Source organism: Danio aesculapii, chromosome 3 (assembly GCF_903798145.1).
Source record: "Danio aesculapii chromosome 3, fDanAes4.1, whole genome shotgun sequence".
NCBI lineage: Eukaryota > Metazoa > Chordata > Actinopteri > Cypriniformes > Danionidae > Danio > Danio aesculapii.
The window spans coordinates 45,224,031-45,249,090 of NC_079437.1; the positions used below are offsets into that span (position 1 = coordinate 45,224,031).

The 25,060-nt window shown below is 36.3% G+C and overlaps 2 protein-coding genes across 3 annotated transcripts; both read left to right on the forward strand.

The window, feature by feature from the left end:
- Positions 1–181: 181 nt before the first annotated feature.
- Positions 182–10,412, forward strand: soul5 (heme-binding protein soul5). Its single transcript, XM_056452052.1, has 8 exons — positions 182–285; positions 402–461; positions 1,140–1,224; positions 1,311–1,431; positions 5,315–5,454; positions 9,548–9,711; positions 9,792–9,887; positions 9,963–10,412. Coding segments are annotated over exons 1-7 (651 nt in total). The 5' UTR covers positions 182–283; the 3' UTR covers positions 9,871–9,887; positions 9,963–10,412.
- Positions 10,413–16,625: 6,213 nt separating this feature from the next.
- Positions 16,626–24,505, forward strand: nr5a5 (nuclear receptor subfamily 5, group A, member 5). Of its 2 annotated transcripts, XM_056454097.1 has the most exons (7): positions 16,626–16,861; positions 17,370–17,485; positions 17,561–17,702; positions 19,995–20,734; positions 22,111–22,230; positions 23,683–23,830; positions 23,914–24,505. In XM_056454097.1, exons 1-7 carry the CDS (start codon positions 16,762–16,764, stop codon positions 24,159–24,161), a joined length of 1,614 nt encoding a protein of 537 aa, XP_056310072.1. In that variant the 5' UTR covers positions 16,626–16,761; the 3' UTR covers positions 24,162–24,505. The 2 variants fall into 2 exon arrangements, with proteins under 2 accessions (XP_056310072.1, XP_056310073.1); XM_056454098.1 differs by lacking the exons at positions 17,370–17,485; positions 17,561–17,702.
- The last annotated feature ends 555 nt before the right edge of the window (positions 24,506–25,060 follow it).

Below are 25,060 nucleotides of genomic sequence, written 5' to 3' on the forward strand. Positions count from 1 at the left end.
AATGCTGATTTGTTATTCAGTATACACGTATAAAGTGATCGATTTCTTTAGTTACAAAACTTCAAATACAACAAGGATTTAAAAAAAAAAAAAGAAAGAAAGAAATACTGCCCCTAGTGGTTAAGAAAACTCTTACCTAACCTGCTTACATGACAGCAGATCTGGGGTTTTGTAGGCGGGTGCAGATTTCATAACATTGTATGTTCAGTATAAGTAACAGCCTGCAGGCGCACATTGCACACATTTCCTCTCTGCACAGCCTGAAGCTACAACATTCTGCAACATGTAAGTACAGAAGTTTTACTTTCCTGCACTGCTGTAAAAACACCATTAAAAGGACTTTAAACACGCTGGAGTATACCAAATGTGAGGTCGTTATTTCTGCTTTCATGTTTTTTAAGGAATTGCTTGATAGGGGTGGTCGTGCTGCTCATTGCAGTGACTGTAGATGGAAGAATTGGGTGAGATTCATTTTTTTCTTTGCTTTATGTTCGTCTACAGCATATACTGTTCACTGAAAAAAAGTGCTGCATGCAAAACTGTTGCAAACAATTTATTTGTGTTGAATTTAAACAAACAAATTAAATTTAACAATGTTCAACTTAATTTGTTTGTTTAAATTCAGCCCAAATAAATTGTTTACAACCACTCAATGTAAAAAAAAATTGAGTAAATCCAAGGAATCATCTTTGAATATATTTTTTTTCACTGCTCCTGGAGGCACACCTGCACTACATATTTCGCATGTCTCCCTTACACTCAAAAATATATATTTTTTAATTGTTAAAAATAGTTATTTAAACAAACAAAATTCTTGATATTTCATTGGGACAACTTAATTTTTTTATGTTCAGTCCACATAAATTTGTTAAAAGTGTTAAGTTAGCTTAATCAATTTGTGTTGGGACAACATGAATGAATTGTGTGGAACCCTACATTTTTTACAGTGTATCTGACCCATTAATTTCAGGTTTTGGAGTCTCTTCTAATGTTCTGATGAGTTGATTCAGGTCTTTATTTAATTTAATTAGGAAGAGGTTGAAAATGTGTTCTGTTGGTGTGTTTTCAGGAACAGGGTTGGGAAACACTGGTCTACACTACGTGTATGTGATGTTAAATGTGACATTTGCATTTCTCAGAGACTCCACTAGTGAATCCAGTTACTGCTCCGAGACAAAAGAGTGCTTGCTGTTTGACTTGGTTTGTGCGGGAAGTGATTATGAGGTACAAGATACAAGAAGAATAAATAGAAATTAAACGATGGGGTCATACACAGAGGAGGGATGGTAATGAGAAATGTACTCCTGCAGGTACGTCACTATGATGCTGCCAAGTGGGTGACCACAGAAGCTGAATCTTATGTCATGGAAGTTGCGGTTTCAAGAGCATTCAGGAAACTTTTTAAGTACATCACCGGAGAAAACGAAGCTGGTGAGTCTGCATGGGGGTCAAATATTGCCTATTGTGGGGGGCAAATGTCTCTATAAAGATACTGACTTAAGTCATTCGAAAATCAGAAACGAATGAAGTATTATAATCAGAACAAACTGTAGGTTCTACATTAAAAAACAGAAATCATCACAGCGATGGAGCAATATTATAACAAAAAAATAACATAATTGTTGATTATTGCTGTTGAGATTGTACTCATATCTGCCAACATTTGTCCCTGAAAATCCGGGAGACCGGGGAAGTTAGGTTCGGGGGTGAGGTGTCTGAATAACACTGTTGAGAACCGGGTACTGTGTACTGTGGTGTTAGTAACTGAACTATGAAGCGTGTTACAGGAGGCCGCTGAAATCAGATCCTATGCCAATGTTGGCGACCTGTGGTTTCAAATTTGATTGAAATTACGGAAGTTTTCTATGAGAAATAACAAAACGGGAGGGTGGCAAAAAAAAAAGACTCCTGGGGAAAACGGGAGTATTGGCAGGTATGTTGTACTAGTGATTTTGTACTGTACTGTACATCCAGCTGCACTGAAAAAAAGTGTTTCATGCAGAACTGTTGCAAACTATTTGTGTTGAATTTAAACAAATTTAATTGAATAATGTTCAACTTAATTTGTTTGTTTAAATTCAGCCCAAATAAATTGTTTACAACCACTTAACATAAAAAAATGAGTAAATCCAAGGAATCATCTTTGAATAATTTTTTTTCAGTGTGGTTGTTTATTTCAGAATAAGACACAATTGTATTCTGCTATAACAAATGGCTGGATGTACATTATTATGTACATATATGTATATATTTAACTGTACTTAACTTTTTATCTCTATCTAAACAATTTGACACAAAACATTGATCTGAGCTGTAAAAATTTACTAGCTCTTTATTAAAGCTTGCAGAAAGAATGTTTTTCTTAAATGGCTGCATGGAGCTTACATTATAATTCTTATTACAGTAGCAATATTACTTTTTTTGTTCAGAAGATGGCACCAAACAGTCAAGAACAGTGGTGTGACAGATATAAATATGTAAATTAAAATACTCACTAACTGTCAAGATGATCCATAGTAGCCAGATGAGCCTGTGTTATTAGTTTCTGCGGTTATCTAAGAATAATATACTTCGCAATGTCGTGACTAACCAATCAGAATCAAGTATGAGTATCCTGAGAGCACCTTAATAATAAATACATTTTAAATGTTTTTGTGGACAAACAGCATGTCTTATTCAAACAAAATAGACAAAACATGTTGGTTCATTATGTTACTCTAGCCAAAAGAACTTGTGTAGTAATCACAGAATCAGCTTAAGAAATTTCTTACTGGAAATCGTATCCGCACATAGTTGTTTATGATGAGAAAGAGCAGAAATCTGGTCTGTTTTGTGACACAACAAAACTCCAGTGATTTTTCAGCAATGATTACATCTAGACGCCTCTGATTGGCTGTTGTATTTGTAACCGTTTTTTGTTGTTGCCTTTTAAGAGCGCAAAAAATGATTAGAAATTTTCCCTTCATTTGACTCATTCACGTTTACAGATGTACACCATAGGCTGTAAAAGATATGGACGTAATAACCGTGACGTCACTCATAGGTTTCTGAAGAACGCAAAAGAAGCTACAAGTAGGCGTGGTCATTCGTCACCATTTTGTTTGCGCATCATTGCACCGACCGGGGATACCAAACAAGGGCAAAGAGGCAGAGCGTGAGCGGAGCTACAGACGCGTGCTAGCATTTTGCTTAGATGGTCTTTTCTTTGGAAGAAATGCTTAATACTTCATTACCTGCAACTCGTTTACATTCTGACCACTTGTGCTTGGTTGTATACTATGTCAATAAAGTATTTACTCTTTTAAAAACACTGTTGTAATACATTTAGCTACTACGCATTGTTCTTATGACGTTTTACTACAGGAGGAAAACGCAAATTACTTCCAAACACTACAAATATAGTCTGTGTTAGTAAATGCATGGCATTTTTATGAAATCCAGGCATAACACTGTACGACAACGCTTCAGATGACTGTTCTAGAGCCTAGAGCTAATCAATCTGTCAGATTCCAGAGTGCATTACAAGTCTAAAGAAAATGATAAATGATAAATGATCTTCAATAAAACAAATACATTTATAGGTATTGTTTATAAGTATATAATTTCACTCACCTAGGAAATGGAGGCCACATGAATGGTTTGTGAGCACAATTAAGTGCACACAGTATGCCATATCATCTGATAATTGTAGGAAATAATTCCAAAAAGCAATTGACTGTGTAAAGCCACATAAAACAAAACAAAAATACGATGTATATGCCGAGTTCAGTGGCTAATCAGCCGGAATCAGATGAGGTGAAGTGACGGCGACCAGCGAGACCTAGCTGTCACTCAAGTGGCCACGCCCTTAATTATGCAGACGTAATGTAACTTAATATAAATGAAACGGATGAGTTTAAAAAAAAAAAAAAAAAAATCACCCCCTCACAGTTGTCAATGTTAAGGTTATGTGTAATGTTAGCTATTTACACCAAAATCGTTCTTTGTACCAGGCTGTAAACATCTTTTTTTCTGTCTGCCATTTTAACAGTGGGCTCAGTAGAAATTTGCTCTATTATGGAGCTAAGTCTAGCGGAATTTCAATGAATTGCAGTTTCAGTTACTTCTGTGTTTGCTTTAGGAGTGAGAGCGGGTGGTTGCCGCTTAATGTACACAGACAAACACAGGCAAATTGCAACAACTTTTGCAATACCTTTCCTTGTCGACAGGGGTCAGTCTGTGCACAATCTCGCCACAAGACCACAATAACACATAAAAACGTCTGTGTTAAGGGTACTTTAAATCTTTATTGCACAATATGTCGTCTACATAGCCTCTACTGTCGCTGTAGTCCCCCCTCCAACTAAAATGGAATATTATCTATCTATCTATCTATCTATCTATCTATCTATCTATCTATCTATCTATCTATCTATCTATCTATCTATCTATCTATCTATCTATCTTTTGAGTTCCTCCTCTCAACTTTTACTGGCAGCAAATGAATGGTTGGAGGGGAGTCACTAATATTTCCCCTAAGTCATCAAACATTCAAAAAACAGTAAGAGACTGTCATTCCACAGTGGATGCAAATGGTCTGTCTTATGTGCTGATTGATTGATTAATTGATTGATTGATTGATTGATTGATTGATTGATTGATTGATTGATTGATTGATTGATTGATTGATTGATTGATTGATTGATTGATTGATTGATTGATTGATTGAGCCTTTATTAAGATAGCATAGTAGGACAGGAAATTAAGCTAAAAAGAAAAAGAGAGAGAAGACGTCAGGACTCGAACTTATGACACTGTCCAATAGGCCAGAGTTTCTCAGCCACGTTCCTGGAGGACCACAAACACTGCATGCTTTGGACATCTCCTTTGTCTAGCACACCTATTACAGGTCTTTCAGTTTCTGCCAATGAGCTGATGATGTGAATCAGGTGTGTTTGGTTAAGGAGACATAATGTGCAGAGCTTGTGGTCCTCCAGGAACGTGGTTGAGAAACACTGCACTAGGCTATTGGCTCTGACAAATGGTCAGATTTTCATTAAAGATTACCAAAACAAACAGTTTAGCTATGCAGGCTAGCAAAAAAAAATGCTTTTATAGCGACCTTAAAATATCATATGTGACATACACATACAGTATACGCACATAAAGCTTTAAAACCACACACTTCACTTTAAACACTTACACCAGAGTTAGCATACATTGATATGAATTTTGTCATCATAAGAGGATGTGTAGGTAAGACATGCACACTTTATTGTTTTTGCAGTCAACCGAGATTCACTTTCATAAACCAAAAATACCTCTTCTTTTCTAGGTGCTAAGATTGACATGACTGCACCAGTCACCATTAAAGTCAACGGGAGCTCGAACATGTGGCAGTCGTCAGTCTATGTGCTCAGCTTCCTCCTCCCCTCCAACTACCAGAGCAAACCACCCAGGCCGACTGATCCATCTGTGAGCCATTCTCCACTCTCTCTGTAGCGTTTATGGCAAACTTTTGACTTTAACTCATTCAAAGCATATAAGCTCTTGATATCAACACTTCAGATTTCTCTAGTTGAAATGCTAATTGTTGATATCAGGGTTATAGTTTTACTTGTAGAAATGGAACTATTAAAACTAATGGGAAGTCTAAAAATAATACCTTGGATAATAGGTGGGAATAATGACATCATCATTGAAAGAAATCAAATTCTTATTATCAGAATCAGAAAACAATTAGGAATCAGTATTAATTAGGATATCGGTAAACTAGTAAAAATATCATTCTTGATATTAAGAATCGTATTTTCACATGTTAAATGTTACCATAGGTTTTCATTCAGATTCAACTGATGATATTGAATTGATTTCAATTATAGGATTGATTGATTTCCAGTTTCTTACCATTTTTGCTAATAAAAAGCTTTTTTATTTACTTTAGTAATTGCATGGTTATTAGCGCATTTGTCTATTCTTAAAATCATCAACTGAATTAATACCAGAAAAAAAAGAAGTTTATTTTAGACAAAATTACATGACGACTATAGTGCCAGTGTTATAATAGCTATAAATACAGTATCAGGGCCAGTAAACAGAAAAAAAACCCAAAAGCAGGTGAAGACAAATCATTTAATAAAGAAGACAAAAAATCTGACAGATTAGCCCATACGTAAAAAGGGCAAGATTAAAAGAAATATTCCTCTAATGGAAATGTCTCAGTCTCAGGGAAAAAAAAAAGATACAAAAAAAACTCAGTCTAACAAATGGGAAACAAAATGCTCTTCAGCAGGCAGTCTTCTCAGTAGACTTTGCTGGAATAGTTGGGGGGGGGTAGAATAACTGGAAATATACAGGAACAAAAAATAGACTGGCCACTAGAAACCGAGGCAGGTGTAATGGTCAGAACCAGGCCAGTGTCCAGGACATCGTAAATTCAGGCAGCACAAGAGCAAAGACTTTGGCCAAGCCGGGGACTACACAGAAAGGCTGGGAAGGTATGGAGAGAGTCCTGGAGTCAAACAGAAAAAGGCTAACTAAAAATAATCAGTTCACCTATATTTGATGTTGCAGGGTCAGAAGCAAACAACAATCTGGCATAGAACAGCACAAACAAAGAGAATAAATAGGGGAGCTAATGAGGAGAAAATGAGCAAAGACAGGTGAAACAAGTCAACTAAATGAATGGGAACAAGAGGGTGGAGAGAAACAATCAGGAGCACAAACAAAGGAACATGTGGCTAATACAAACAAACAAAACAGATAGAACCAGCTAGGAGTCCTGACATAAAGTCCCACAATTTTAGAGTTATATCAAAAACACTATTTTAGATATTACAAATGCTGAATAAATCATATTGAAGTACATTTAAGATATCAAGAACTAACCTTTCAATGAGTGATCACTGAATTCTTCATGTCTGAAATTCATATTTTTACTACACTCAATATTTTACTGCTCATTCAAACGACTTATATAATATCAGCTGAAACGACACAATTCTTGACAATTTTTTTTTTGGGACAACTTAATTGTTTTATGTTCAATCCAATTAAAGTTGTTAAGTGAACCTAATCGATTTATGTTGGGATAACATGAAGGGATCGTGTGGAACTCTACATTTATTGCAGTGTAGCTACACTGTTAAAAATGCAGGGTTCCACACAATGCCTTCATGTCATCTCAACACAAATCAATTAAGTTAACTTAATGGTTTTTACAATTTTGAGTTGATTCAACATAAAAAAATTAAGCTGTCCCAAAAAAAACCTCAATGACTCTGTTGTTTTAGCTGATTTTAAATAAGTAGTTTGAACAAGCAGCAAATTATATTTCTGCAAGTAATTAATTATTAATACATCAACAACTTAATTTCAACGGCGGCGTGTACGGTGATCTTTAACTTGTGAAAATACAATTCTTGATATCAACAAAAAAAAATTACTAGTTGAATTTAAATTTTTATTAAGCAATATGGATAACCCTCAAATAAACAAAGTTTGCAAAGACGATTTCCCCCAGTGGTGCACTGAAAAAAGATGTCTGCCAACTGTTGCAATTTGTGTTGAATTTAAACTAACAAATGTATAATAAATGTATAATATTCAACTTAATATGTTTGAATTGAGCCCAAATAAATATTTTACAACCACTTAACGTAAAAAATTTTGTAAATCCAAAGAATCTTCTTTGAATATTTTGTTTCAGTGGTATTTTATTTGATTTTATTTTATTTTCCAGGCATTGGGTAAACTGTCCTTTACAAACAAAATGCCGCACACAGGGTTAACGCTAATGAAATAAATGAAAATAAATGGAGCAACCCTCACATACATGCAGGGCTCGTGTCTAATGCAACAACACAAAAAAAGGGTGCATGCTCTTAAAGGGGTCATACACCTTCTTAGTCGTTACAAAGACTTTAGTTAAGATCTTATTTAATATTAAGTTATTAAGATTTCTGCAAGTAATGCCATCAGTTGATATAAAGACAGTAACTAGTAACATTTTACTCCTTTAAGTTTATAGCATAGTTCTCAAGCTCGATTCCTGGAGGGCCGCAGCTCTGCACAGTTTTGCTCCACCGTTAATTAAACACAGCTGATCCAAATAATCAAGGTGCTCAAGACTACTAGAGACTAAAGGTAGTTTTCAATCACGTGGTTCTGGTGACGGAGACCCCAGATGGAGGGCAGGAAGTAAAAAATTAAAAAATTGAGTGGAAGAGAGAGGAAAGTCCGAATTATTGCGATTTATACCAAATTTCAAAGGAGATATAATAAGAAAACAACCACATATGTTGGGTATGATCCTTATATCATGAAGTTATTCAAATTATTCAACAGGCTTCACTTTTCTACACTATGATCACAATGCACCACAGTTTACCCTAATGTTACAGTATTTATTACAGTTTATCAGTTTACTATGCTACAATATTCAGTAACATTCATTAACAAAGAGTTGCACACATTATACACTTTACTATGTGGTTCAAAAACATTTTATTACAATTTACTATAGTTTTTTTCCCTCATGCAGATATCTTCCAGACATCACGAAATAACAGACGAAAGTATAAAAAAGCGCGGACGCATAGTCTACATTCTTATTTATTTATGCAAGGGGTATTTATTTATTTATTTTTGTGAGGGGTAAACAGTGCTCCACAATAATAACAGTCTAGTTTTGTCGCAAGGGTTGCATTTCACTTTTGTTGTGCCGATGAACTTATCATCAACAAACATTCACCCCTGCTGTGCATCTCGAGGTTAACGATATGGTTCTTTATTCCACCAAAACTTCAAGATATGGATTATTGCAAAACCAGGCAGAGATTTCATTACAACGATTACATGGCAGGGTACGTTAATTATATTCTCCTGGATTTTGTATAAGTGTGGTGGTGTTTGAAACTGATTTTGATATGACACATTAACATATTTTAACACATAGCTAGGCCTGTGTATAATCTTTATTGGTGTTGTCAAACAAATTTTCGCATTCAAAAAAAGTTTGTACAGATGGATGTATTAAATAAATGTTTATTACATGCTGCCTTTTCTTCTGCTTTTCAGCCAGTTTTTTTTTTTACTTTCTCCCCTTTATGTGCAAAAACTTTTGCCAGTATATGAAAGCTGTTCGGCATTTCTTATTTTGGCCAATTTAAATAATTAAAAAAACAACAAAAACAGAAACATTTTGATGTTCTGATAGCGATTCCTATGTAGAATAATCACTTCCTGCCCTCTATCTGAATTTCACGCATCATCCATAACGCCATGTGAGAACAACTTAGTATGCAGGTGTGAGTTGAGCTGTGGCTCTCCAGGAATTGGGTTTGAGACCACTGGTTTAATGTGTGGTATTAAAAACTGACATTGTTACTATAGTACAAATCTAATTATTGATTTAAAGAATTAGCATTTTAAAAAGTGAAAATTGAATTGTTGACATCACAAATTCTGAGAATGAATAAAAGTCAAAATGTTTTGCCTAAAGGACTGAACGTTTCTTTTTGATATATATTGTAGCTACTGACTAATACTGAATTGAATTTATTTGCAGGTATACTTTACAGACAGTCCAGATATGAATGTGTATGTCAAAAGCTTCGGCGGCTGGATGTTTTCAGTCGTGTCCAAATATCAGACTCAGAGTCTGAAAACGGCACTGGACAATGCACAGGCTACATATGAGACAGAATACCACTATAATGTGGGCTATAACAGGTGTGTGTGTGAGCTTTCAGACAGTTATATTCTCTAATTCCCTTTAAATCTGACGTTCAATCTGTTCTTCTGTGTTTCAGCCCAATGAAGATTATGAACAGGCACAATGAAGTGTGGTTTATTGTGAAGGGTGAGCCTGTGTGTCCTAAGAGTGAATAACTTCAAGGATTTGAAAGGTAAATAAGAAGTCTGATTATTGAAAATCTGAAGAACTATGTTTAATGTTTGACAGAGATTCATTTGTGTTTCAGAGCTACAGAGAACAGCAGTGCATTACCCTGCGCTACAGTCCTTGAAAACTAACCTTCCTCTTTTTATACATTATAAAAAAAAGGTATACAGCATTAACAGGATTTTATAGCATAAATACTTACAATTTAAAAGGGTTCACCCAAAAAAAATGTATCTACATAGCATTTACTAAAACTAAAACCAAAAAAAGGAAGTAGTTCAAAATCTGAAGATATTTAGAAAAATATTGGAATGCCATTAGGAAAAAAGTACTAAGAATTCAATGGATTTCCAACATACTTCGAAGTATCTTATTTTGTGTTCAACAGAGGAAAAATTACAGAGTTTTCATTTTTGGGTGAACTACCCCTTTAGGTCAAAATATAAGCTATTTGTCAATTAAAATGTCAAACATCAAGTGATGGCATTCTGTCTGTAAGCATGTGTTATATATAAAAAATAAAAACATAACTGTACACATTTTGTATTATTATTGGAATTGATTTATTGGATATATGCGTGGTGTGTTTAATTTAGATTTATGTGTATATTATCATCTCAGATATCATGAACAGATACACACTGGGAAAAGGCTACAGTTGCACCATTTCACAGACTTAAGGCTATGAGCACACACAGTTGATGTCTGTTGCCCTGATTATAATGATTCTGTGATGAGGTAAACAAACACTACAGAAAAAACAAACAAATATAACTTCAATAGTAAATTTAATTTGACAAGAAAAATATATATAAAGTAATACTATATGTAACAGAGGCCAGATAGCGAAGTGAGTAAACCTCACTCGACCCTAGAGGCCATGGTCTTTAGCCTCCTTGTTAGAGCAACAGACTCCCATAGAAAGAATCACCAGTTTGATCCCAGCTCAGACCGAATTGGGTGGAGTAGGAGTGGTGGGTTACACGTGGGGGCTCATCCGGGATGGGAGTGAGGCTTAGGAGGGTGAGTCTAACGGAGGTTAGCTAGCAAAGTGCTATGCAGGTAAACCTCACTCCTTTGACCTCTAAAGGTGCTCTAGCGACAGATGCTAGAGGCCATGGTCTTTAGCCTCCTTATTTGAGCAACCGACTCTCACAAAGAATTGCTGGTTCGATAACAGCTCAGACTGGGCTGGGTGCAGTAGGACTGGTGGGTTACATATAGTAGTACTCAATTCAAGCATCTAGAAATTGTTATACGTTGTACCTTGTTGTGTAATGTTGTTTGTTACGTTTGCAAGTGTTGTGTGAGGAAATATTAAAGTAATCACATAATGTCAGATCTACTCAGAAAATAGTGGCGATTCCCATCATGCACTGGATCACTGAGCATTTCTCACTGCTTTTGAGTTGTATTTACACCATTTAAGTATTGCATTTCTTGTTAGGCGTACACTGTAAAAATACTGGTTGCCTTAAATTTTTAAGCTAAATCAAATTAACCTTATGAGTCCACTGAACTTATGTTATATTAAACTTATCTGTTATGTAGACTTAAAACAGTTTAATATAACATAACTTATAAAGCTTGTGTATCTTATAAAATTAATTTAGAACATGGTTAACTTAGTTTAATAAGTTAAAAATTAACTAAAAACATAAGTTGTCATGACTTAGTAATCATATCGTATTTTACAGTTCAGTAACATTCTGATTTATGATGTAGAGTCCATCTTTAACTCAAAAAAACTAATTCCTACTTTACTAATATGAACAAACACTGAGCAATACATTAATTACAGTATTTATTCATCTTTGTTAATGTTAGTTGGTGAAAATAAAGGGTAACACTTTATTTTGATGGTCCATTTAAGTATTAGTAGACTGCTTAATATCTGTTGATACAGACATTCAACAGACTATAAGAAACTTTACAAGAACATGTCAACTTACACTAACCCTAACCCAAACCTAAAAGTCTACTAATAATCTAATGAGAATTAGATGCAATGTAACTTAAATTCAACAAGCGGACCATCACAATAAAGTGTGACCAAATAAAGTTGTTCATTGTTCTTGTCAACTCACGGTACATTACCGAACTCTACTTTGAATTACAATAATGCATTAATAAATTAAAATTAACATTAATTATTATTGATAAATGCTGAACAAGTATTTTTATTGTTAATTTTTAGCGTGATCAGGTTTATTTGTGCAGATATTGTACATTTTAAAGCTGTAATACACGGTGTCAGCAGACACTGCACCACCTTGTGGCCATTTTTAGAAAACGCAGTACAAATGTTTTAAAAGGGTAGTTCACATAAAAACTGACCCACCATTTACTTTCCCTCAAATGGTTTCAAACCTTTACGAGTTTCTTTTTTTCTATTAAACACAACATAAGTTATTTAGAAAAACTTACAATTTTATTTTAAAACTTTTCATTGTAGGAAAAACTTCAACAGATTGTGACAAGTGAATAATGGGTAATAGATGACGGAACTTTAGGTTTTGGCTATTAATATTTGCACCTCATTATTTTGCCAAGTACGATGTGATCTTGGATTAACATCTATGTTTGAAAATGTAATCCATACCCATTCCCTACACCCAAACCCAACCATAACTGTGAATTATTCCCAAAATCAGAGGAGAATATTAATTGGATAACAATCATGTACATAACCCTAACCATAAGCCTTAACTTAACATAAACTGTAAACTTATCCCTAAATTCTGATCGGCTGATTGGAATGTTGTTCCAGGATCAATGTCCTACTTGGTGAAATCAGGTTGGCGTTAATATTTCAGGATAAACATTTAATCTACTGCGAGAACTATTACTTTATTATTCATACCTACAGTTGAACCTGAATTATTAGCCCCCTGTTTATTTTTTCCCCAATTTCTGTTTATAGGAGAGAAGATTTTTTCAACACATTTCTAAATATAATAGTTTTAATAACTCATTTTTAATGACTGATATATTTGATCTTTGCCATGATGACAGTAAATAATATTTGACTAGATATTTTTCAAGACACTTCTATACGTGACATTTAAAAGCTTAACTAGGTTAATTAGCTTAACTAGGCAGGTTAGGGTAATTAGGCAACTTATATAATGATGGTTTGTTCTGTAGACTTAAAATAAAAAAAATAAAAAAGCTTGAAGGGGCTAATAATATTGACCCCTAAAATGGCTTTTAAAAGAATATAAAACTGCTTTTATTCTAGCTGAAGTAAAACAAATAACACTTTCTCCAGAAGAAAAAATATTATCAGTCATGCTGTGAAAATTTCCTTGCTCTGTTAAACATCATTTAGGAAATATAAAAAAAAATAAATAAATAAAAAAAAAGGGGGGCTAATAATTCTGATTTCAACTGTATGTGTGTGTGTTGTTGTTTTTTTCCTGGTATATCAAAATAAAATGTACCAAATATGCTAATTATCTTTTCATTAAGACATTATTGAGAATCAATGAATAAATATTTGTAAATATTTAATGTCAATCATCTTTTATACTTTATAAAAATGTAATTTACATCACAATTAGATTTTATAACAACATATTTATTATAGTTTACTATTACAAAGACATTATCATTTTAAAATATGTTCCATTTATCCAAAATTATATGTGCAAATCCAAACGTGGTTATATTACAGAATATGTGATTATAAAACAACTTATTCATAATTCTTGAAAGTTTTAGATTTGTTAGAAGGTAAAAAAATCATATATGAATGATTAATTGGTCTATGTCTTCATTTTTAAACTGGGAAGACAAGAATAAATGATGTAGATTTTAAAGATTAGTTTGATGCTGTTTTTAATCTCTTGTTTAGTAGTTTTCTGACTATATAAAGCATCACATGACTTTAACGGCTGTTTTATTGGCATCTTATTGACATTTGATTTAGTCATTACATGAGACTATGCATTTCAGAAAAATGTACTGTTTGTTTCAACATGATACTGTATAACGTTCATGTATTTATCTAGAGATAAATCCCAGGGGTTTTGGACAGTCCTGTATTTCAATTTTTTCTTTAGTAAAATAAAAAAAAATCATGTTTGTATTTATCTTAAGTTTATTTATTTATATATATATATATATTTTTTTTTTACATGAAACTAGCTTAAAAATGACAGGCAGTCAGGATTATTAAAAAACAAAAACTTAAATATCACATGGCCCTAAGTATTTAGAGCCTTTGCTCAGTATTTAGTAGAAGCAATGAGAAGCAATGAGTCTTTTTGGGAAAGATGCAAGTTTTTTTACACCTGGATTTGGGGAGCCTCTGCTATTCCTCTTTGCAGATCCTCTCCAGTTCTGTCAGGTTGGATGGTAAACGCTTGTGGACAGCCATGTTAAGGTCTCTCTAGAGATGCTCAATTGGGTTTAATTCAGGGCTCGGGTTGGGCCAGTCAAAAACAGTCATGGAGTTGTTTTGAAGCCACTCCTTTGTTATTTTAGCTGTGTGCTTATGGTCATTGTCTTGTTGTAAGGTTAACGCTAACGTTTGGCCCAGTCTGAGGTCCTGAGTACTCTGGAGAAGATTTTCATCCAGGATATCCCTGTACTTGGCAGCATTCATCTTTCCCTCAATTGCAACCAGTTGTCTTGTCCCTTCAGCTGAAAAACACCCCCACAGTCTGATGCTGCCATCACCATACTTCACTGTTGAGACTGTATTGGACAGGTGATAAGCAGTGCCTAGTTTTCTCCACACATACTGCTTAGAATTAAGGCTAAAAAGTTTTACCTTGGTCTCAACAGATGAGAATATCTTATTTCTCACCATATTGGAGTCCTTCAGGTGTTTTTTTTTTAGCAAACTGCATGCAGGCTTTCATTTGTCGGACCACTCTGCCATAAAGCCCCAATTGGTGGAGGGCTGCAGTGATGGTTGATTTTATACAACTTTCTCCCATCTCTCAACCGCATCTCTGTAGCTTAGCCACAGTGATCTTCGGGTTCATCTTTACCTCTCTCACCAAGGCTCTAGGAAGGGTTCTGGTCATCCCAAACATCTACCATTTAAGGATTATGGAGGCCACTGTGCTTTTAGGAGCCTTTGGCCAGAACTGTACCATGCCACAATTCTGTTTCTGAGCTCTTCAGCAGTTACTTTGACCTCATGATTCTCATTTGTTCTGACATTCATTGTGAGTTTAGGGTCTTATATAGACAAACAGTTGTGTGGCTTTCTCAATCAAGTCCAATCAGTTTAATCAAATACAGCTGGACTCATATCAAGGTGTAGAACCATTTTAAGGATGATCAGAAGTGGACAGCACCTGAGTTAAATATATGAGCAGCACAACAAAGGGTCTGAATACTTAGGACCATATAATATTTCATTTTTCCTTTTTTAATAAAACAGTTCTGTGTTTTACTATCAATATGGGGTGTCATGTACAATAATGAGGGGAAAAAATTTACTTAAATGATTTTACCAAATGGCTGCAATATAACAAAGATTGAAAAATTTAAGTGAGTCTGAGTACTCTGCGTGCCCACTGTATATCAATATAAAATTAGTTAACAGTTTGTGACGGAATAACATGCACCAGCCAATGTCAGTGGAAAAACGCAGGACATCACTTGCCCACAAAAGTGATTAACTACAAGTTGGACAATTAAACATAAGATTTCTCAAGAGCAAGTTACAAAACTAATAGATAAAATTGTACTTGTAAGTGTAACCCTGTGAATCGAAGAGGGGCTCGAAATGGAAAAATTCCTCTCAGCCAGATTCCATACTCCCTCACTTAAGTATCTACCTGATGTAACTTCCTAATCCTAACCAACCCCACAGCTAATCCTTACCGCTTCCCATACTGTATACATGCAGATGAGGTGAGGTATTAACAGCGGCACACATTCCAGCAGTGCACCAGTACTAACAGGATGTTGGATCCCCATAATATTTATATTAAAAATGATGGACTTTGCTGTTGCACCGAATATGATTTCGTTAACAGTCAAGATAGCACCTCAAATTTGACACTTGATTTGTTTTCCATCACTCAGGTTAATCAATCACCTATGATCTGCTTTAAAGTCTTTGACGTCAGAACCCACATCCATGAACTTACCTGCTCCCTTCATTGTTATTAGACTCATGTTTTGTAATTGATTCCAAAGGTGCTGGAAGTCACTCTTTGATAAACAATGCATCGGCTAGCAAAACAATATGATATACACATGACGTTAAGAATAATCAGATTTAAATATTTGAAGTATTATTTCCACTGAATAAAAGGCGGTGATCACTTTATTTTGATGGTCCATTTGAGTATTAGTACAGACATTAGTATTCAACAGACATTTAACTGAATATAAGAAACTTTGCAAGTACATGTCAACTTACACTAACCCTAACCCCAACCTAATCGTCTACTTATAATCTAATGAGAATTAGTTGGCATGTGGATGCAATGTAACTTAAATTCAACAAACGGACCATCAAAATAAAGTGTGACCAAAAGGGGACTGTAAAATTGAATGCTGTTCTACTTGGAATTTAGAACTCATAGAGGTTCTGCTATTTTAACTTTATCTTTAAATCCAATTTTATGTTTAATGTCTTGTGGTGAGTGGGTTCCATCACATATGCGGCTTCTGCTAAGCTTATGCACTTTATTTCCAGCAAGAGTGAGGTCTTGCTGGTTGGGAAGGTGTGACAGACTCAGGTTTATTACCCTCAACATGGAGCAAAGTCCAACTGAGGGCCTTTACACGGCACCATCTCAGAGACAGCCTGTGCCTGTTTTCCTCCCTGTCCTGCTCTGAGTCCCGGAGGCCCACACAGGTATGAATGACAGCTTACGGTGACCCACGCCGCCCCTCTCCTATGGACCATGAACATCTCAAACTATCCCCTGGATCCCCCCCAGCCCTCGTCTCTTCAGGCGGCCGAATATACACAAGATCTTGCGTCACAAGAGGGACCGTCAACATGTAAGTAGAACTTCAGATTTTAGACATTAGGTCACATTCATAATGAAAGTTGAGGATAGTAAATGATAAAGGTTTAAAGTCTTTGAGAATAACATGTTTAGGGGAATCATTCAGTTTGATTGGTGTTTAGGTTTGTTCAGGACAGCTTAATCATTTTAGAAAAGATTTGTTATGTCTACATGCCTAGATAAATGCTTCAGCAAATCAAAAAAAAAGTACACTTTTACTATATAGCAGTTTATTTATCTTACAAAAACTGAATGTTCGACTTGAAGGATTATGTAAGCCCTGTATCTCAGAATTTCATCAATCTAGTGATAAGACTATTTAAGATATAATTGACTGCTCCGTGCGATTATCAGACAAACCAGTCATAAAACTGTTCAGCCCACTTCTAGACAATCACCTCTTTGATTTTGAGTGGCTGTTTCCAGACTTGTGTTGACTTTAAAGTAAGCAAAAGGATCATTAACACTTCCATTCGAGCAATAATTGTGATATCCCATAGCTCAGGAGTTAAAGCCAGACCCAGAGAGTACTGCGACTCAAGAAGAGGGCTGTCCTGTGTGTGGCGACAGGGTGTCCGGATATCACTATGGTCTACTTACTTGTGAGAGTTGCAAGGTACGTGTCAAAGCAAGACAGAGACAAGTATGCAGCGGTAGCTTTCAGATAATAAACTACAAACATTTCCCCCAGGGCTTCTTTAAGCGCTCTGTGCAGAACAACAAGCGCTATACATGTGCAGAGGCACAGAACTGCCCCATGGACCCGGCACAAAGGAAGCGATGCCCTTATTGCCGCTTTCAGAAATGTCTAGCTGTCGGCATGAAGAAAGAAGGTACAGCTGCAAACTCGCACAGTGATTATGAAGTTTGGTAGATTACTTGTTCTTTAGGTTAAGACAATGTGCTAGGAAAATAGAGTTATTGTCTTAGAGATATGGGAGATATTAATGGCTAGCTATCCAAGATAGCTCTGATCCTATTTCCACTTATCTCTGAAACCATAAACCACTGAAGAAGCAATATTTGATGACCCAGTAAAGTTAAAATTGTAGCGTGCACACAAGCTAAATAAAAGTACCATTATACAATTTTTACAGGTCAGTATCTTTATGTAATGTCAATATATATATTACAAATAATTTCAGGGTTAACTATATATACAATTTTTTTCTTCTTACGGTTTTTATTTAAGAATCAGTTTCATAATTTAGAACAGGGGTGTTCAAACTCGGTCATGGAGGGCTGGTGTCCTGCTGAGTTTAGCTAAAACGTTCTTCAACACACCAGCCTGGACGTTTCTAGTATATCTAGGTAGAGCTCGATTAGCTGGTTCAGATGCGTTTAATTAGGGTTGGAGCTAAACTCACCAGGACACCGGCCCTCCAGAAGAGTTTGGACACTGATTTAGAGCAATGTTTCCCAATATTGTTCCTGAAAGCACTTCAATAGTACACATTTTTAATATACACCATATCTGATTTCATCACTTCTGGTGTAGGAACATCTAATAGATTAAGAGTTGAGCTATGTTTGTCTAATTAGGAACCATTTTAAAAATGTACAACAAGTACGTTTTTGTGACAGTATGAAACAGTTTGGGTCACACTATTTTGATGGTCTGTTTGTTGAATTGAAATTACATTTCATCTACATGCCAACTAATTCTTATTAGATTATAAGTAGACTGTTAGGTTGGGGTTAGGGTTAGGGTCAAGGTTAGTGTAAGTTGACATGTACTTGCAAAGTTTCTTATAGTCAGTTAAATGTCTGTTGAAGGAGCCATATCAGCAGATAATAAGCAGACAGTCTACTAATACTCAAATGGACCATCAAAATAAAGTGTTACCACAGTTTGTGACTTATTTTTGAGTTTTTGCAATGTTTACATTCAGACAACAACATTGTAAAAATGACTCATTCACACAAATCTGCAAAAACAAATCTACTGTACTGTACACTTTGTAAAGAAAAACTATACATTAATGGCGAGGCAAAATTAAAACATCTTGCCAGGCTAATCAGATTAGGCAACTGGGGACTGAATGGATATGCTGTAGTCAGTGGATGTTGGCAGTGGCCAGGTATTGTCAGACTCCCTGCAAATTCAAAGTCTAGTTACTGAACACTACCATATCACGTTCATACATTTAATTACCGCCTCATTTAGGTAATCTCTGGCCAATTATTTTGGTGAAGGTCCAATCATAATTGCCATGTTCAAATATACCTAAACCAGGAGTGTCCAATCCTGTTCCTGGAGGTCCACTGTCCTGCATACTTTAGCTATCCCAATTACACACACCTTATTGAGCCAGACAATGATTCCAGACAAGCGTATTGAAGCAAGTTGGAGCAAAACTCTCTAAAGGCCGGCTCTTTGTGTGATATTTTATAATCCTGAACGATTGTTGCATGTCAGGCTGCACGCACATGGCTCTCATGTCACACTGTAATATCTCAGCTGTCATAAAGTCAGACTGAACGACAATGAAGCGCAAAACTGTCACAAAAACATTGGAAATTTGCGCAAAACACGAAAGAAAACGCCCCTGGAGTTTGACGTCATCCAACCATGACAATTTCACTATGCCACGTTCTGAAATGATTCCTCACAGCAAACGAAAACAATATGTAGCAGAAATTTTGCACACAGCATGCCTCAATAATAAAACCAGGAAGAAAAAAACAGTTTTGACCTGGTTCTTGGATTGACGGTCATTGCAGCTGTTGTCACACTGCCAGAAGTTCATCTAAGGAAAAATCTGATTGCAATGGGCACTAAGCGGCTGTCAATGAACATGTCAAACCAATGATCAAAGACCACATATTTTATCGTAGAATTTCAGGAATCTTTTAGAATTTCCCAAATTTGTCTCAGATGACAGAATCGTGGCTGAAATCTCACAGTGTGAGCAGGGCTTAAGACAGTTAAAAAATCCCTGGCATAAACAAACATACATGCAAGGTTCTGAAACAAACTGACAGGTGTGATAGAGGTTTGATGTGCCTCCAGGAATTAGGATTGGGGAACTTGTTTGGGAACTGAGGAATTGTCTAAAAATTTATCCTGAGTTTCTGAACATCACAATGTATGATTCACTTTTTTATGAAATCATGCGTCACAGCTGTACGTGCAGACAGGATGAGAGGTGGGAGAAACAAGTTTGGACCTTTATACCGACGGGACAGGCAACTGAAACAGCAAAGAGGGACCTATCACCAGCCAAACATTGCCCCCTACAGAGTCAAAATTGAGGGACCACAACAATTGGTTCCTGCTTTGCCTCATGATTTTCATGTCCTCAACCCTTCACCTGCTTCTCTTGGCACTGACCATTACCACCCAACCCAGTCTTTTCACCCCAGTATGAGCCAGTCTGAATTTCCAATGCTGTTGGACTGCACCATGCCCAGAGACCGGACATTTTCAGATCCATCCCTACCTTTTCACACACTGTGCTATCCAGGCATCCACGGATACCCTCCTGACAAAAGAGAGATTCCTTTCAACTACAGCCCTGCTTCTGTGACACCTCCTGGTCCAATGTCTCCTACAGTTCTTTCCACACCTGCACCTACACTCACGCCAGCCTCAACTCCAAGTTCCACCCCAACTCCATCACAGAGCTTGACCCCAACCTCAACCCCAGCCCCTAGTTCATGTTTCCTAAACCAGCTCCTGCAAGCCGAGCCAGATGAGAAGCAACTCTGCATGCGGGTGTTAGCAAGCCTCCAGAGAGAGCAGGCCTGCAGAGGAAAACATGACCGCCTCAACACCTTCAGCATCATGTGCAAAATGGCTGACCAGACTTTGTTCGGGTTGGTGGAGTGGGCAAGGAACTGCGCGTTATTTAAGGAGCTTAAGGTAGAAGACTTCACATATAATCACACATACATAAACCCAAAAATCTAAATGCATTGTGTTTTGTGCTGGTGTAATCTTTAGTTAGAACTCATTAACTTCAAATAAAGGGAAATTGCTGGTTGAGAGAAAATTTTATAAAGCCAGCAAACATAAACTATCTGTAGTAATTTTGCTTAAAACATGCCTTGGTAATAAAACCATGCGATCAACTTTTTATTTTGACATTTTCCCTGTGGATTGAAGTTGTTGTGTTGAGTGGGTAATCAGCTTCAGCGCTCCTACTGGTTCTTGGTTTGACACTTGCAAAGAGAAGGTAAAGCTTCCAGGAAAGCATCGCAAACCTTCAGACACTGTAAGTATTTTATAGGAGGGAAATTCTTATTGCAATCGACATTTATTGACAGTCACTGAACCTGTCAAACCAACTATCAAATACTGCATATTTTAGCCTGGAATTATAGTAATATTTTGGTTTTCCAAAAATGTTCCTCAGAGAAACAAATATTGAGCCAAATTCCACAGAATGAACTGGTCTTAAGTGTCTTACCAGAACTGGACAGATCAGGCCCTGGGGATCAACTGTCTTGTTAGTGTTTTGACCTACATCTACTGTATCTGTACATGTATCCTAATGAGAGCAATTAGTATGATCTGGGGCCCGTTTCAGAAAAGAGGTTAAGTGAAAACTCAGAGTATTTTAACCCTGAAAAGAGAGAAACTCTGGGTTTTCCATTTCAAAATGGCAGGTTTGTTAAACTCGAGAAAGCAGGGTGTCAAGCCTGTTTCTGAAAGAGAGGTAACTTGAACTCAGAGTCAGTTACTGTGGTAACTTACTCAGTGAAACTAACCTGGTCAGGAGCAGGTTTTATTCTCTAAACTCAGAGTTTCTGTTGGTCTCCTCCCCTTTTTTGAAGACAAAGCGGTATTTCTCGCTTAAGCCTTACGATTCCACCCACCTATTTTAATGCTTATTTTGGATATGCGCATAAAAACGATTGATGGAAATGTCATGATGCACACAACTTTTGAAAATAAGCATAAAAACATGTGCATAACTGAGTAGGATAAGCTTTTATTCGATAGAAAAGATGTGCCTAAACTGCGATGGAAACACTTTTACTGAACAAATTACAGTATGTGCATTAAAAAAGGTTCTCTGGGTTTTAGAGGCCTAGAGGGAACACCAGCATCCAATGCTTGGTAGCACTATGCAATTTTTTTTAAATCCTAGTACTTGGAAACAACTGTTATAGGGTCCATACCTTCTTGTATTTCCAGCAGAGATGAGGGTTCAGCATTGTTGATGTTTTCACAAGGAAATGGCTTAATTTTACAAATATTATAAATGCAAAACCAAAGTACCTGATCTTGTGCAGGTGGATGATCAAATGGTGTTACTACAGAGCTGCTGGAGTGAGCTTCTTGTCCTGGATCACTTGTGCAGGCAAGTGGCTTATGGAAGAGATGGCAGCATATGTCTGATTACAGGACAACAGGTAACATTTCCTCTGTCACTAAACCAGTGTTTCCCTACCCTGTTGCTGGAGGCACACCAACATTTGACAGTTTGGACACCACCTTCATCAGACCTACACTACCTAACAAAAGTCTTGTCGCCTATCCAAGTTTTAGGAACAAACATAATAACTTGACTATATAACTAATAACTTCTAGTTGATCATTTGTTATCATAAGTGGCTTATATGAAAGGCAAATGTCTCTAGATTACAATTATTTTACCAAAATAAAATATGATCATGCTTTGATTTTTAATTATTTAATTACGACAGTAGGGTCTGACTTTGCTTAGACAAAGGTCTTGTCACTTAACAAAAATAATGTACAGTATAGAATACAAAGTCATGGTGCAGTGAAAAAAAAAAAATTGTGTATGACTCCCAAGAGCTTGGACGACTGCATTCATAAATCTCTGCAATGACTCAAATAACGATTAATGAAGTCATCTGGAAGAAAGCGTTCTTGCAGGACTCTCACAGTTCATCAAGATTTATCTTCAATGCCTCCTCTATCTTACCCCAGACATGCTCAATAATGTTCATTCTGGTGACTGGGATGGCCAATCCTGGAGCACCTTGACCTTCTTTGCTTTCAGGAAGTTTGATGTGGAGGCTGAAGTATAAGTAGGGCTATCCTGCTGAAGAATTTGCCCTCTCCTTTGGTTTGTAATATAATAAGCAGAACAAATGTCTTGATACTTCAGGCTGTTAATGTTGCCATCCACTCTGCAGATCTCTCGCACGCCACCATACAGAATGTAACCCCAAACCATGATTTTTCCTTCACAAAACTTCTCTGACATTTCTGTGAGAATCTTGGGTCCATGCGGGTTCCAATAGGTCTTCTGCAGTATTTCTGATGATTGGGATGCAGTTCAACAGATGATGCATCTGAAAAATCGACCTTCTCCCACTTTTCCAAGTAATCAACTAGAAGTCAAGTTATTATTTGTTGCTCTTACAACTGGGATAGACAACAAGACTTTTGTCAGCTAGTATATATATATATATATTTCAGGATAGCATGGCTGATGAGTTCAATCAGGAAGAATGAAGAGTGTGCATCCAGGAACAGGGTTGTCAAACATTACACCACCTCTAATAGAGATCCAAACATAGACATCTTGGCTAAAACAAGGCTACATTTGAGTAGTTAGTAAACATCTAATAGATTTCTAACAATTGTCCAAAAATAGACTAGTCATCATTTACACAGGAATGAACGACTACACACGAAGTCAGTATAATCTGTTGTTGACAAGTATATATTTGAACTGTTAGACATCAATTAGATTCTAAATGCAGCCTAAATTTAGCCTTGTTTTAGCCAAGAACTGTATGTTTGGACTTCTATTAGATGTCGTAATTACTTGGTAGGTACCCATTTTAGGATTCCATACATTTTTCTATGACTTGTTCTTAACTTACCAGATTGAAGCATCAACCATCCTCAGTCAGGCTGGAGTAACCCTCAGTAGTCTGGTGTCTAGAGCCCAGGACCTTGTCTCCAAGCTTAGATCACTACAGCTGGACAGAGAGGAGTTTGTGTGTCTAAAATATCTGGTTCTCTTCAATCCAGGTGGGTTTCCTTTCAGGCTCAAATGCTTAAAATACTCCTGCTCAAGTTAATGTTTTTAAGATCCTGTTTTGTTTTGCTAACAGATGTTAAATCAGTACAGAACCGAAGGCAGGTAGAACAAACACAAGAGCGTGTAAACAAGGCTTTGATGGACCACACTATGCAAACCCACCCAGGTCATTCTGACAAGTTCGGACAGCTGCTGCTCCGTCTGCCAGAGGTGCGCAGCATCAGCCTGCAGGTGGAGGAATACCTGTATCAGCGCCATCTGCTAGGAGATCTTCCCTGCAACTCACTGCTGACTGAAATGCTTCATGCCAAGCACACATGATACAATCAATGCAAGGCTTGTTATTGGAAATGCTTTTGTATATTTGACCTTGGGATCTAATCTTTAGAGCTTTGAACAAGTTGCTTATTTCATCGTTGGCTGACAGAGGGGTTGTCCAAACAAGAGGAACAATATCTAGTATTGTTGATGTATGAGATGTAAAGCATATACTCATTTACTACTCATCTTACAGTTAGGGATCATGTCTGGTCAAGAAGAATGTGTGGTTTTAACTTGTATTAAAGCACAAATTTCTAACCTCTCTAAATCACAGATGCTCATCTCATCAGTAATGTCAAATTGTTTACACAATTGAAGTTGAAATTAAAGTGTCTCTGTATACATATCTGTGGTCTAATATGTTTCTTCATGTCAAAAATGCAGCTACAGAAGCCAATTAGGGTAACATTTCACTTCAAAAATATATTTTACTTAAAGAAAATGAATGCTTTTCATGATATTTAAGCATCCAGAACTACAGTACTTCATGACAAATTAATGAATTCATTTATATGAATAATTTCAAATGTATTTTTTTTAATAGTTTTTCACAATTGTTTTTAACATCCATTTAAGATTTCTTTTTATTCCTGACCTGTTGAAATTCTGTCTGAAATACTTACTTCTGATTGGTCAGTCGCAATACTCCAAGGTACAGTATGTTACCCCCCCCAATCCCAGTTCACAACCTATAAATAACACAGGCTCATCCAGGAACTTCGAATCACCTTAACCGTCAGTGAACATTCAAATCCATACACTTACCTCCACATTCACATGTATCTGCTTGTCCGTCACACCACACTTTTTGACTGTTTGGTGCCATCTTGAGGATGAATAATAGGCAGGTAGTCTGTGATTTATTCAGCAAGCTTAATTTCTGTAAACCAAAACATCAC

What these genes read in the sequence shown, in the direction of transcription:
- soul5 (XM_056452052.1), top strand. An exon ending in GTGCGGGAAGTGATTATGAG is followed by an intron (nt 1,225 to 1,310) that starts GTACAAGATACA and finishes GTACTCCTGCAG; the next exon opens with GTACGTCACTATGATGCTGC. An exon ending in CCAGGCCGACTGATCCATCT is followed by an intron (nt 5,455 to 9,547) that starts GTGAGCCATTCT and finishes ATTTATTTGCAG; the next exon opens with GTATACTTTACAGACAGTCC.
- nr5a5 (XM_056454097.1), top strand. Translation starts at nt 16,762, where the DNA reads ATGAACATCTCAAACTATCCCCTGGATCCCCCCCAGCCCTCGTCTCTT. An exon ending in ACAAGAGGGACCGTCAACAT is followed by an intron (nt 16,862 to 17,369) that starts GTAAGTAGAACT and finishes GATATCCCATAG; the next exon opens with CTCAGGAGTTAAAGCCAGAC. An exon ending in TGTCGGCATGAAGAAAGAAG is followed by an intron (nt 17,703 to 19,994) that starts GTACAGCTGCAA and finishes CATGCGTCACAG; the next exon opens with CTGTACGTGCAGACAGGATG.